The sequence below is a fragment of the Papio anubis genome, chromosome 15, assembly GCF_008728515.1.
Source record: "Papio anubis isolate 15944 chromosome 15, Panubis1.0, whole genome shotgun sequence".
Taxonomy (NCBI): Eukaryota; Metazoa; Chordata; class Mammalia; order Primates; family Cercopithecidae; genus Papio; species Papio anubis.
This window is the reverse complement of record NC_044990.1, coordinates 76827307-76841031: the sequence shown is the minus strand read 5'-3', so window position 1 is coordinate 76841031 and position 13725 is coordinate 76827307. Positions and strand designations below refer to the sequence as shown.

At 47.5% G+C, this 13725-nt stretch overlaps 1 protein-coding gene across 2 annotated transcripts in view; it reads right to left on the bottom strand.

Moving 5' to 3' along the window:
• The window catches only part of FARP1 (FERM, ARH/RhoGEF and pleckstrin domain protein 1), a 303375-nt gene that overhangs the window by 52406 nt on the left and 237244 nt on the right, over nt 1–13725 (bottom strand). For both annotated transcript variants that reach the window (XM_017951379.2, XM_003914027.5), the window contains exons 7-13: nt 12986–13100; nt 12000–12147; nt 9344–9439; nt 7681–7844; nt 6915–6983; nt 4107–4182; nt 2366–2612 (exon numbers count right to left, since the gene is read on the bottom strand). In XM_017951379.2, coding sequence (XP_017806868.1) covers nt 2366–2612; nt 4107–4182; nt 6915–6983; nt 7681–7844; nt 9344–9439; nt 12000–12147; nt 12986–13100 — 915 coding nt within the window. The remainder of the gene's footprint in view (nt 1–2365; nt 2613–4106; nt 4183–6914; nt 6984–7680; nt 7845–9343; nt 9440–11999; nt 12148–12985; nt 13101–13725) is intronic.

Sequence of the window (13725 nt, the reverse complement as noted above, 5' to 3'; positions counted from 1 at the left end):
CTAAGGCTGAAAAGTGCAAATCACAGGCATCAAGAAAAAGCAGTTTGTTTGCGATATTTTTCTTATTCTGCAAGCAAGCCAAAAATTTAGCTAACACTTTTACTGTATTCCACTAGATTCGAGAAGGCCTGGGTAAGAAGTGACCCTGGCTGCCCAGGACAAACAGCTGGGAAGGCCAAGGAGCACTCCAGACCAATGAGATCAAAATCCCTAGGGTCAGGGTCCCGGCGTCACTAATTTTTAAAATATCTCAGAAAATTGCAACGTGCAGCTAAGGCAGAGAAACTTCAAGTGAAAACCAGGCTCTTTAAAATGCAGGAATGCTGGGTGAAAGGCAGTGACACTGGTGGGCAGGATTTAAAAAGAAGTCAATTTCTCTCTCCTTACACTTTCTTTTTTCTGGCTCAGAGAAACATCCAAGTATCACTATTCCCAACGGAGGACACTGTTCACAAGAGTGTGAATGGTAAGACTGTGTCTGTAAACCAACCAAGAGCAACCAAGCTGGAAAATAGTCCTTTGCGCTGCACACAATTCAAAGGCAGGCATTTAGTTTGTTAACCTACTGGTGACAACAGTGCCTATTTCAAGGTGTTACTCTTCCCCGCATCCTGCTCAGCAGTATTTCAGTTTCACCAAGAGATTCTGAGAGACAGAATTGTACTTCTTAAAACATAACAATATGATCCACCAATGCAAACCTAAACCAAACCAGCAATCCCAAGTAGATTGCAATTCATGAAGATTTGACAACTTTTCTAGTATTTCACAGGAAGCCTGGGAAGCAGAAATAACCCCCAATTCTTCCCATTAAAATATTCATTATTCTTGACTAAAGATTTCACCAACACAATCTCAACTAGCTATCAGTTTACATTTGGCCTTGAATAGTGTCAATTCCTCACTTCATGAGGCATGGACAAAGCAGCCCTCCTTTTAAAAAAGGGGAGAATGGGAAACCGATCCCTTTCCTGTAATCTCAAGGATGCTTCAAACTCTCAACCAACAGGTAGGTGATCTGCATAATTGAACATACACAGAAAATTGCCACATAAATATAACACTACACACATGATCAGATTCATAATAAAGTGTTTCTTCCTAGCCTTCAACCAGCAAAATAAACAAGTTCCTGGGAACTTGTCACTAGGACTTTCTGTTTATCTTGTCCACCTTTTCTGGAAAGCAAGCCACTTATGTGAAGTTGTGTTTTTCTTAACTATTTTTAGAAGTCAGGCAGACCCTTTCAAACATGTGCCTGTCCAAAACCTCCTCTAACAAATGTAGACTACAAATGAATGAGTCACTAGAACAGATCAGCTCTAGGGAAACCCTGGTCTCGTGACCCCAGGTTGCTCGGGCTGAAGACTTGCCTCCTGGCCTCCTCACTCATCTTCCTCCTGTTCCTCACTCAAACACAGGCCACCCAAGGACCCCCGGCTTCTCAGGAGGGACGGGGAACACAGCACTGCAGGGTTACCAAACACGAGGGGCTGGCTCCCGGGGCTCAGCATCTCAGAGTCTGACTCACTGGACTCCGTCCCACTGCTGGTGGAGCCCTCGGTCACTTGCAGAGGTGCCAGTTGCCCCGCCATGCCACTGGCACACACTGACTGCACGGCAGGGACCTTGGAGGCTGCACCCACGCGGGTGGTGCCATTAGCCAGCCTTCTACCCTCGGGAGCAGCTGCACTGGCTTGCCCCCCCTTCCCACGGCCACCAAGCCCATCCATGGCCTCCGGGGTAAACGCTACCTGGCTAAGGATGAGTGGATCTGTCTCTGACTTATTATATCTACCAGGAAGATTCCGCAAGTATGGCTTTGGCGAGGTGGGGGAACAGCGTTCATAAGGAGGACCCTGGCCCGGGAGAGGGTCTTCCCCCATACTCCCCTCTCTACGGTCATGTCCATTTTCAGAAACATAGCCTTGAGACCCAGTTCTGTCCCAACTCATATTTGGACTTGAACTTCTGCTGCTGGGAGACAATGGGGTGGCCAGGGGGCTGTGACCAGCAGAGCCCTTGAACATTTCATCTATGAGAGAGCTATGCCTTGGGAGTCGAGGGCTCCCGCTCATATCAAAGGTTATGTCTGCTGAATCGTCATCAAGGAATTCTCTGGAAGGAGGCCGGGAGGACTTTGCAGAGTGCGGGGAAGCCCTACGCCTAGCCTCTCTTGGCCCCTCGTCCCTGGAGAGCAGATAGACACCGCTGGTCAGATCACCCTCATAATTGTCATTTGTTTGGGACCGGGACCGGGACCGGGACGCTTGTTCTCTAAGAAGGTCGTATTCACTATCTACGTCACTGCAGTCAATGAAAGGAATGGAAGTACTGCTGCCTCTGGCAGCCCGGGATGCTGGACCTGTGCTTGGCTGCGGGGGCTGAGGTTTACTCTGCTGGGTCCTATCCTTAACGACCTCCTCCTCTTCCTCTGTGGGCGCCGAGGCGGCTCCGTCCACCTGCTTGTTACCCGCGGGGCTTCTCGGCGCAGGGCTCGGGCGCGACCCCGGCTCCCCGGGGGAAACCTTCGGTTCCTTTCCTTGCTGGCAGCTCTGGCCCCCTGGAGATTCGGCACCTTCTCCAAATGTAAGGCTGGCGCTCTGCTGAGACTGGGTGGGGTGGGGAAAAAGGTGCAGAGAGATGGAGAAGAGGGAGACTGTTACTCCAAGGCTGAAAACAGAAAAGGAGAGCCAGGGCCTCCCGGAAGAACACCCGAGGCCTCTCCGGCAGGAGGACTGCCCCAAAGGGCTCTGACATAACAGCAGTCAGGGAAGCACATCTGGGCGTGATCCAGAAGGTTCCTTCTGGGCGTGGCGGCTGACAGCACTGTTCCTGGCAGCACAAGCCAGGCCCGGTCTCTGCTTTCCAGGGCCCACCGACTCATGCTGGGGTTTGCTCTTCTTTGGAGGGGTAGACAGGGTCTTACTCTGTCACCTAGGCTGGAGTGCAGTGGTGCAATCACAGCTCACAGCGGCCTCAACCTCTTGGGCTCAAGCAATCCTCCCAAGTAGCTGGGACCACAGTCCTGTGCCATCATGTCCGGCTAATTAAAAAAAATTTTTTTTGTAGAGATGGGGTCTCCCTGTGTTGTCCAGGCTGGTCTTGAACTCCTGGGGTCAAGCGATCCTCCTACCTCGGCCTCCCAAGTGGCTGGGACCACAGGCATGTGCCACCACACCCGGTTAATTTTTAAATTTTTTTTATAGAGACAGGGGTCTCCCTATGTTGCCCAGGCTGATCTTGAACTCCAGGGTCAAGTGATCCTCCCAAAGTGCTGGGATTACAGGTGCCAGCCACCACGCCCGGCTCATATTGGGCTTGTAAAGCTTCTACGGAACAAGACAGCCCTTCCAGCCCACAGGGGGTCTCCAGGGAAGGGTGGGCAGGCATATCAGGGACCCCTGAAGGCAAGTTGACACAGTCATCAGAAAAACGACAAAGGACACTTATACTTCTCAGGGCAGCCTGGATGGGGAAAGGGGTTTTTTTGGATGCACACGATGAAACCTCCTTCATATTCTTCCCCAAGTTTCTTTTTCTCTTTTAGAGAAAGCCCTGAAAACTTACCCAGAGACCAACTCCAGGGAAAATGAGCTTTTGCCACCCTCAGAGCAAGAGTGATAATGTCTCTTACTGCCAATTGTGGTCACTGCCCTGTAATACAAGCTCTGGGAACTCGCCGGCCAGTTCTGTGCCAGCAAAGGCTTCTGGCCTTGGCACCAGGCAGGAGCTACACCCATTGGTTACAAAGCGGGTCCCCATCTCTTCCCACGTGGACCCATTTAGCTGGAGAGCCAGTCTCAGCTCTGCCCACTGCAGCGATGGTTCCGCTGCTGAGCTGAGTTCTCAGTGGCTTAGGGTGCCGCATGGGAGATCAGAAGGCAGCTGAAAACACAACACGCTCCAGGGTCTCTGAGCTCAGGCTGCGGGCACATGGCACAAAGCCTATGTCTGGTCAAAGCCAAGGCCCCTAATCAGATTCTCATCTGCTAAAAACCCCAAAGGAAAGGACGGAGAACCAGAAAGCCCACTATGAAGCCCAGGGCTCCGTGGAGGAAGTGTGGGGAAGAGCAGAGTTATCATAGGACAGCGCCGTCACTGACCTGCTCCAGCACTTCCGAATTCAGTTCTGTGGGCTGTGAAGCAAGGCTCCGGACAGAATGAATCTTGCTGTGCTTCCTGGGAAAAATCACACAAGATCATTAATGTTAGGTGAGGTTTTTGTTTCTTTTTTCTTTGTTTTAAATGAAGCAAAGGTCCTTCTGTTGGACGCATCAGTGCCTTCCTCAATAATGATGGTACCCAGAGCCGCCTTTACAAATGCTACTTGGAAACAGACACGCACTCATCCTTTGATAGCACTTGCATGGCCCAAAGGTTATTTACATCTTGGAGAAGTTCTCAGAAGCCCTTGTGGTAGTTCTCATGGTGCAGCTGGTGAAGAAACATTTAGCAACTGAGCAGGACCTTTCTAGTTAAGGGGAAAGTCACAGAGAAGGGAGGATGTGGCTGGGCCCTCCCATGCTCTGAATGGCCAGCTATGGTCTAACAATACGAAATCAATTCATGTACTTTAGGTAATTATTTTCTGGATCGGTTCTATAACAGAGGCAATTACCACTCATCCGCTCACTCTATCAAAGCGGTAAGTTCAGAGGAAAAGGCCTGCCCTCAACAGTAGAAGGAACTGACTTTAACAGCATCTTGACACGTCTCTTTCATCTCTTCCCTCTCAGTCTGCCTATTCCCCTTTTCCCTATCAAACGGGCACTCAAATGCTCAGGTCCTGAAATTTGTGAGACTGTATAAATATAGATTCTATTCCCAGATACATCCAGCTCTTCTTCAAAATACTCCAGGTTAGCACAGAAAAGCTCTAGAGATCCGCATTCTGAAACAGAGAACTGGGCTACTTCTTACATGGTCTTCAAATACTAACCATTGACTGTCTAAGAAAATGATGGGATTCATCTCCAGACATGCCTGCAAAAAAACCTCCTGCACGTGACATTTCTGGAGACAGGGCATGAGAAAGCATCACAGCGCTGCGGTAGAAGGAAGACGCAGGGATGGCCACAGAAGCAGGTTTATTTCAGCACAATCAAAACAAAACACTGAAATAACCTGGATGGTTCTCAATAGGGAATCAGAGAAATACAGTGCAGTATCTTCCTACTGCTTACTGTGTGGCCGTTAAAACAGCTCTCAAAAAAAAAGTAGTATTAAAAAAGCAAGATGAAGAATTATATACGAGAGTACTAATATGAATGAAAAGAACACACTCAGAGCAATTCCTTTTTTTGGGGGCGGGGGGACAGGATCTCGCTCTGTGGCCCAGAGCTGGAGGGCAGTGGCACAATCTTGGCTCACTGCAGCCTTGACCTCCCAGGCTCAAGAAATCGTCCTACCTCAGCCTCCCAAGAAACTGGGACCACAGGCGTGCACCACCACATCCACCTAATTTTTTTTTTTTAGGTAGAGATGAGGTTTCATCATGTTACCCAGGCTGGTCTCAAACTCCTGAGCTCAAGTGATCCACCCACTTCGGCATCCCAAAGTGTTGGGATTACAGGCATATGCCACAGTGCCCGGCCTCCACAGCAATTCTACATACTCTGTTGGGATGCAGTAATACGCATACAGAAAGAAGCCGAAATGTGGCAGCTGCCTCTGAGGAGGGGAGAAGGGAAATTACCAGAGCTGGTGGTTCAAGGGGTTTTGCCATGTCTGTAACGAGAGCTGCAAATAAAAGAAGAAGAAAAAACAACCCCAGAAATAAATGTGTCCGGCTGTTAATGGCTGTTAATTCTAAGTAGTAGGAATCTGGGTGTTTGCTGACTTCTCTGTACTTTATTATAATTTTTTAAATGTATGAAAACGAAAAAAGATTTTTAAAGACCCTAGCTGCACTAACTAGTGCTTGAGGCCCCATGCTTTGCTCCTTTACCCTCCTCAGGTTCTGCTGCTCCGTCCTGGAGCACTGGGCTCGGGAGCTGGCTGGCCAGAAGCTGCTTAGCAGCTGTGAGACCTGGGCTACTTATTTACCTGCTGGGGACTCAGTATCTCTATCTTTACAAAGGGAATAAAAGAACACTGACGTCACACGGCTGAGGTGAAGACTCGATGAGTTCACACAGGCCTAGTGCTTGGAACAGCCTGGCACACACGAAGGGCTGTAAGTGTTTGATAATAACAACAACGACAGTAATAAATCCTGCTTCTGGCTGGGCATGGTGGCTCTTGCCCGTAATCCCAGCACTTTGGGAGGCCAAGGCGGGAAGATGGCTTGAGTCCAAGAGTTTGAGACCAGCCCTGGCAACATAGGGAGACCTGATCTCTACAAAACATTAGCTACAAGTGGTGGTGGGCACCTGTGGTCCCAGCTACTCAGGAGGCTGAGGTGAGAGGACTGATCGAGTCCCAGAGGCTAAGGCTGCAGTGGGCTGTGATCACAGCGCTGCACTCTAGCCTGGGTGACAGAGTGAGACCCTGTTTCGAGGAAAAAAAAAAAATCCTGTTTCTGCTTATCCAGATTTACTTAATTAAAAAGTTCATAGACATACTTTCAGTACAAATCCCAAAATATTGAAGGACTCACCATTGAGCTAGTTTTTATGACACTTCATTCCCTGCAGTGACATCCTGAGCCCTTCTCTCCTTCCCCTTACTAATGTCCTCTCCCGCCTCCCCTGGTCCTCTCGTCTGTTCTCATCCCACTCTCCAGGGCATGTCCCTGGGCAATAAAACCTTCATCTCTAACACTGGACTTGCTGAGGGTGACTGAGACTGTCATTTACAACTCAAGGGACACCAAGTCTGAAGTCTGGGTGAAGAAATATTTAGCAGCAACAAACATTACCTGGCAAGTCTGAGCCTTCTCAGACTAGAAGCAGCATCGAAGCTTCTCTTACCTTTCAAACTGCACCTTCTTATGTCCTCCTTCTTTAACATAGTCGAGAACCTGCTTCTGAGTCCGACCACTGAAACAGAGACCACAACAGGAAAGGGGAGAAATACCAAGATATTCTCATTTAAACACGCAAATGATGCTTCAGAGGCGTCACTTTCCCTCCTTCCCTAACTGGGAGAGATGCAGGATTTCTCGGCTAGCCAGGACTAAAAGCAATCCTAACAGACTCTGTATTTTTTGGGTCCATTCAGTCTCTTGATATTTTCCTTGAATATACAGAAAAAATGTTCAATTAACTAAGCCCACTTGATAACTGTGTTTGGTTACTAAGCAACCATCCCAAGAGCGTGTACCTTTCATGAAGGCAGGGATCATTGGGCTCAGCGCCTGGAACAGTGTTTGACACATGGCAGACAATGATTTGTTAAAAATGAATGGAAAAGTTAACCAATAACGTGCAAGTCCACATATGCTATGAAGCAACACCAAATGTTAATAAGACATTTGTACCTCTACAGAGAGAGGAAATCCTTTCTGAGTTAGAGACTCCCGCTAGGCGTTTACCAGGACTGGGTGGCTTTGCCTAGTGCTTCTCTGCTGCTCAAACGGAGCTCACTGGGATTACGACACAAGCGCCCCCACTTGGCCACAGCTCCCGGAGGCCAATGAGCGTTCACCTCCCCTACCTGCTGTGTGTCACAGCGGCTGTGAGAGGCAGGAGGAAAAACATGCACCCAGTAAATGGAGGCACGAAGTGGCGACCTCACCTGAACCGAAATGATGACCCCCGGCTAAAGAGGACGGGCTTGGGCTTTGGTTTGGGCTCTTCAAAAAGTCTAAAGAAGGCATGATGTTCAACGCAGATTTTCCAGAAGGACTTGCAGAAATCCCGACTGGCCATCAGGAATTCCAAGGTATCCTGGTACGCACTCTAAAAAGGGAAAATACAACGTTGTTTTTTTTCCATTACCCACAGATACGTCACTGAAACAGGAGAAAAGGAGCAGAAGATAGCTTTGTCCAATAAAGTTTTCGCTGTGTATTTTATTATAGCATGACCATCAATGCAAAGACTTACTAAACTCTAGTTATTCTTAAGGACAAGATGCAGTCCCTAGTGCATCATTTTCTGCCCCAGAGAATCTCTTAGATGAGTAACAGAAACAGCCACGTGGCTGCAATGGAAGGGACACCATCTTTTGACAGATTTCATGTACAAATTATGTTTATTTCGCTTACGTTTCCTTGAAAAACAAAACCCAAATACTGGAAGTCCCTTCCTGCCTCCTTAAAATCACTGAAACGCAACGTTCATCCTCTTCCTCACACTTCGTGTCAACATTGGCTCTTACGTGGTTTCTCTGTAAAGTTGCCCACGGCTCCGGGCTCCAGGCCACCCCAGAAACTACACAGAAAATGACATTTTTTTTTTTTTTTTTTTTCTGGGGCGCAAAAGTATCACTCTCGGCTGAAAAAAATCATGCCCTTTGATTCTGGAAAGGGGATATGGAAATTGCCTGCTCCCAATTGAAGTGGCCATATTATATAAACCAAAGTTACTACCGTCCTTAGCATTCCCAGCAGTTCCAACTATTTTGGGGGATCTCACAGTTATGGGTGGACCCAACTTACAAACAAGCTGTGCTGCAGTGCTTTATTTATAAGGCAGCTTTTTGGAATCCAGTGAGTTTTTCCATGGAAAACCATTTAAAATGGGAATATGCTTCCCAGGTCGGGCCATGAAAGCCTGCTGAACACAGATTGTACCTAAACTATAAGCCCGATTGCCATTTATCATCTTCTCTGCCATGGGAAAAAACTCTACATGCTGGTTGGGGACAGACACCCAGGGCACATAACCCACCTCTTCCGTCACCATTTCCGGCAGACAAAGAAGAGCTTGCTCCTCCCTTCCCGTCCCAGTCCTGGCGTGGGTCACAGCAATAGGTGTGTTGTGGGAAGTAAGTGGGGAAGGGAACCTAATTAGCCCATGCAAATGAGTTCCACTGGGGACTCGGGGACTCAGGGCCTCCGGCAGGGATTGGGGAAGTCAATCTATGCCTGGGGTAGGGCAGGATACTGAATGGGGTCTCCAGGTGTAGCCTGGGGCTGGATGCGCAGCAACAGCACAGCCCAGGTTGTTTGTCAGGAGGGGCTGCCTGGATTTGTGCAGGGAAATGACCATCTCCCCAGGTACACATTCGTGTACCTCCTTTACGCTCTCTGTTTACCAATGTTGGCAGCCCTGGAGTTACCGACCATTTGGATACATCTGTCCTGGAGATGCTCGGCGTTCATGTGGACCAAAGCACCTGGGTGGCACTGGCCACAGGTTCAGTGGAAGCCCTGCCAAGTGCAGACCTCCACCCTTTGCAGGACACATGCCATCCCATGGCTCAATGGGTCTCCTGTCCCACCGGGACCACTTACATTGGCATCTGGCCGGAGCTTGATGAGAAAGCGTTTCCTCTTGAAGCTCAGCTTCCGCACCTTGGCCCAGTTGAAGGCATTGATCTTAGTGAAACCCTAAAAGAAAGACAGTAGCAGTGAGCCAGGAAATGCATAACAAGCAACTTATGAGTTGGTCTGCTTTGCTTATGGGAGCTAAAGGAAGAGGGCTGGCAGGAGATTGCTCAGTAGAGATGCCTTTTGCAGAGAACTCACAGGATCTGTGGCTATCGGATGATACCTGTTCCTGGATCGTTATTTCTCACTAATTATAGGATTTTGGCATTCAAACTAAGTCTACCTCTAGGGAGAGAGGAAACTAGCCAAGGTAATGATGAGAAGAAAGATAAATAGAAATAAAAACCATGACAACCACCACAATCATTAGCTGCCAGGACTTATGAAGTGCCAGGTACCATCCTGAGGGCTTTATACACCGTATCTTAACAACCCTTATATGATAAAATCCAGCAAGATGGATTTATTATTTTCATTTTATAGACATGGAAACTGCAACATGGATATATTCTAATTTGCCGCAAATGACACATTTAATGTGGCAGAAAGAGACTTCCAAGCACATGCCTTCCTGGCAGCTCTGGTTAACATTCAGCAGGTTTGCAATCAACTCCCTGCTTCATCTACACTGGTCTGGCTCCTGGGCCCATCAAGCTTCCAACAGCACCAGCAGAACTGAGGATGGGAGGCCAGGCCTGCCGTGTGTCTTCAAGGCCAGCACAGTCTCTGGGCGGGGCTCACACATCCTCATCGTGTGTGGCAGCCAGGTAGTCACTGTCTCCAACCAAGGTGGAGAAACAATGGGGAGCTGCTGGATACCAACTCCCGTCTGCCCAGTCTCAGCTGAAATTAGAATTCCTCTGGAGCCCACTGGAACACCAGGCCTGTTCATTCAACGTGGCAAGAATGAAGCAATGGGGCACTGGCAAGAAGGTGGGTTCCGAGACACAGGCTTTGTAGGTGACTACATTACCCAGGTATTCCCAGTACTTAGGGTTGTGTCAAACACAATCAAAGCACATTAATTCAATTGTTAGACACTTCTTTTCCTTCTTAATACTTTTTAGAAGTGGTTCAGGGTTATGATTTGAAATTTAATGATAGTACCGAAAACTCCACTTGGCTTTATTGTTTTTCTTTTTTGAGACAGTCTTGCTCTGTCACCCAGGCAGGAGTGCAGTGGTGCGATCTTGGCTTACTGCAACCTTCGCTTCCCAAATTCAAGTGATTCTCCTGCCTCAGCCCCCCAAGTAGTTGGGATTACAGGTGCATGCCATCACGCCCAGCTAATTTTTGTATTTTTAGTAGAGACGTGGTTTCACCGTGTTGGCCAGGCTGGTCTCGAACTCCTGACCTCAGGTGATCCACCTGTCTCGGCCTCCCAAAGTGCTGGGATTACAGGCGTGAGCCACCGCGCCTGGCCTATTGTTGTTTCTCTTATCAGGTACTCAGAGGCTATGCATGCAGGTCAAAAACTGTCGAGAAAAAATTCGCCTTGACTACCACACTGCTCTCACAATGTCACTCCCTACCACCTGGTAGGAAGCCGGCTTAACTCTTCTTGGGATGTGATTCTGTAATAATTATGCTGTCATACACTTCTGGTGCATGAACACAGACTCACCGGAACTCTTTTGATAAAAGATGAGGGGGAAATATACGCAAACCTGGAAGAGCTCAAAAAAGGGTTTTAGGTCCTGAACATATTTACAACTTCATAACTGGGTGAAATCTGATCCCATTTCATGACAAAGGCAGGTGCTTTCTCTATATCCATTTGAAACTAAAAGCACAGGTTACCCGCTTGTGTTGAAAAGGAATGTACTGAACCGCCTTTTGGGGGTGAATATGTTCATTCTGCTGGTTTTGTTGGGAATTTTACAGGATATACACATATATAATAAAATTCTATTGACTATGCACTTCAAGTGTGTGCACTTTATTGTACGTCAGCAATACTTCAATACGGCTATTAAGAGAGAAGCAATGATCAATGAAACAGTCCAATAGCAGAATGATCAACAGAGCACACCTTTTAGAGTGCAGAGAATCACTATGTCCTTAAGTAGAATACACGTAAGAATTCAAGTGCAGTATGTGTTTTGCTACAAAATTGCAAGAATGTGGCTTTTATGAATTTATAAAACTGCTATATCTTAAAAGTGTGCCTAACACTCTTTAAGTATATCTGAAGTCCCAACCAAATAAGCTGGCTCAACCCAAACTGGGTTTGGGGGAAAAAAAAAAGGATCACATTACAGCAAAGTATCATCTGTAAGTGTGAAAAAGGTGTTTATTCGGGGACCTAAAGTCTCGATTCCATTACACTGTGTTCTAAGTGTAGGTCCATGGAGAGCTACATGTTTCTGTGATGCTACAAAGTCAATAAAACCAAACAAATCTGTAATATGGATTCCCCAAACAGGGCAAAGGTAAGTGAAATAGAATCTGGGAGCTGAGGGCCTGGGAAACAGAAAGCCTGAGATGAGGTTAATTTTTCTTTGTTCGCCGAAAAATAACAATCAGAGGTCTTGGCCCACTGAATATGAATCAGAGTTGAAGGGCCACCTCTTCTCTCTCTATCACCGAGGGAACCGGGCCGTGTTCTCAAGGCTCTCACCTGAAACACTAGAATTCCCGTGTTGGCAACGGCCAGATTGATCTTCGTGCCTTCCCTGTCCTTGGCCGGGTGCAACCGGATTCCATACATCTCGAGCCGACGGGCAATCTCTAGGAGCTGGAAATCTGATTCTGCTGGTGTTTGTCCACTGACAAAACAAAAATTAGAGAGAAAGGCCAGGAGATTTGAATTCCCTGTGTCTGTTAATTGGAGATTAAGAAGCTTCTCTTGGGAAATAAAAAGGCATTTCATCACAAACACTGGGGCTACCCGATCAGATGACACTCAACCTCCCATTCACTGTAACCCAAAGTCTAGCAGCTAGGACAAAAGCTCCATTGCTCATGGAACATAAAACCCCAAAAGTCTCCAGACTCAGCCAGTTTTGTTTTGTTTTGTTTTGTTTTGAGAGGGGGGGATCTCAAAGAGTTTCCTTTAAGGTCATATAAAAACAAAACACCAGTGTGTTAAAACAAGATTTTAGTTACTTTCAATAACCTAAACCTGCAAAAAAAAGTTCAAGAGAACACTTTTTCATATGGCCATCAGGCTCCAATGTTTCCTTAAAACAATAACGAAAAGCACCATGAGTCCTCTGAAAATGTTTTATTAATCCAAACAAAAACAAAAATGGAGATGCTACAAAGGTTCTGGATTTTTATGATACTCTGACCTTGTCCCAAGGTAACCATGTCCCTTTCCCAATTTCTCATTAGGATGATAACGGGATGGTCCTTTGCTCTTACTTTCTCTTTTGTTCCAAAGCCTGGGCATCCCTAAGCTCCAGGCTTCAGTGGGTGACCTGTGCTTCTGAGAGCCCAGGATGAATCAGCACATCCCAGTGAGCCTCTGTGATCTTTCTCCCTCACCCTTAGTGTTTTTCTCCACAATAGTTTCTGTGGGGGGTGGCTGGGATGTACACCCATGTAGGTTGGAGGCAGAGAGAACCGGCTCAGAGGGAATATGGAGCCAAGAATGAGACTTACATGTGGTTATGGTGAAATTCCACGATTTTGTCCTCTAGTGCGTCTTGCTGAGGTATGTATTTATTTTTTGCTAAGTGCTCTCTGTCCAAGGCTTCATCAAAATCCCCAATCTCAGCTAAAAAGAAACAGAAAGAAGAACAGGTCACGTAGGAAGGACACTTCCCAGTTTGTCAATATTCTCTAGCTAGCCCAACAGAAGCTAGCAGACAACATAAGGTGAGTCCAGTTGGTGGGGAACATCAGGAGGGTTAGATCTCAGAAACGGGATGCAAGGATACATTTATCAATTGTGGTGATGTGAGAAGACAGTTTTCACTCCTCCTCATCTCTAACAGTCGGAAAGAAGCTTCAAGGCCAGGCGCAGTAGCTCACCTCTGCAATCTCAGCACTTTGAAAGCTCAGGGCGGGCGGATCACTTGAGGTCAGGAGTTCGAGATCAGCTTGGGCAACATGGCAAAACCTCATCTCCACCGAAAATACAAACATTAGCTGGGCGTGGTGGCGGGCACCTGTAATCCCAGCTCCCGGGGAGGCTGAGGCAGAAGAATCGCTTGAACCTGGGAGGTACAGGTTGTAGTAAGCTGAGATCACGCCACTGCACGGTAGCCTGGGCAACACAGCAAGACTCCGTGTCCAAAAAAAAAAAACCTCAGAATCATCCATCTTCAGCCATACCTGCTCCCGGTTTTTCTTTTCTCCCCATCCGCCTGGGGAGGTTCTTGGCAGTAAATTCTACACAT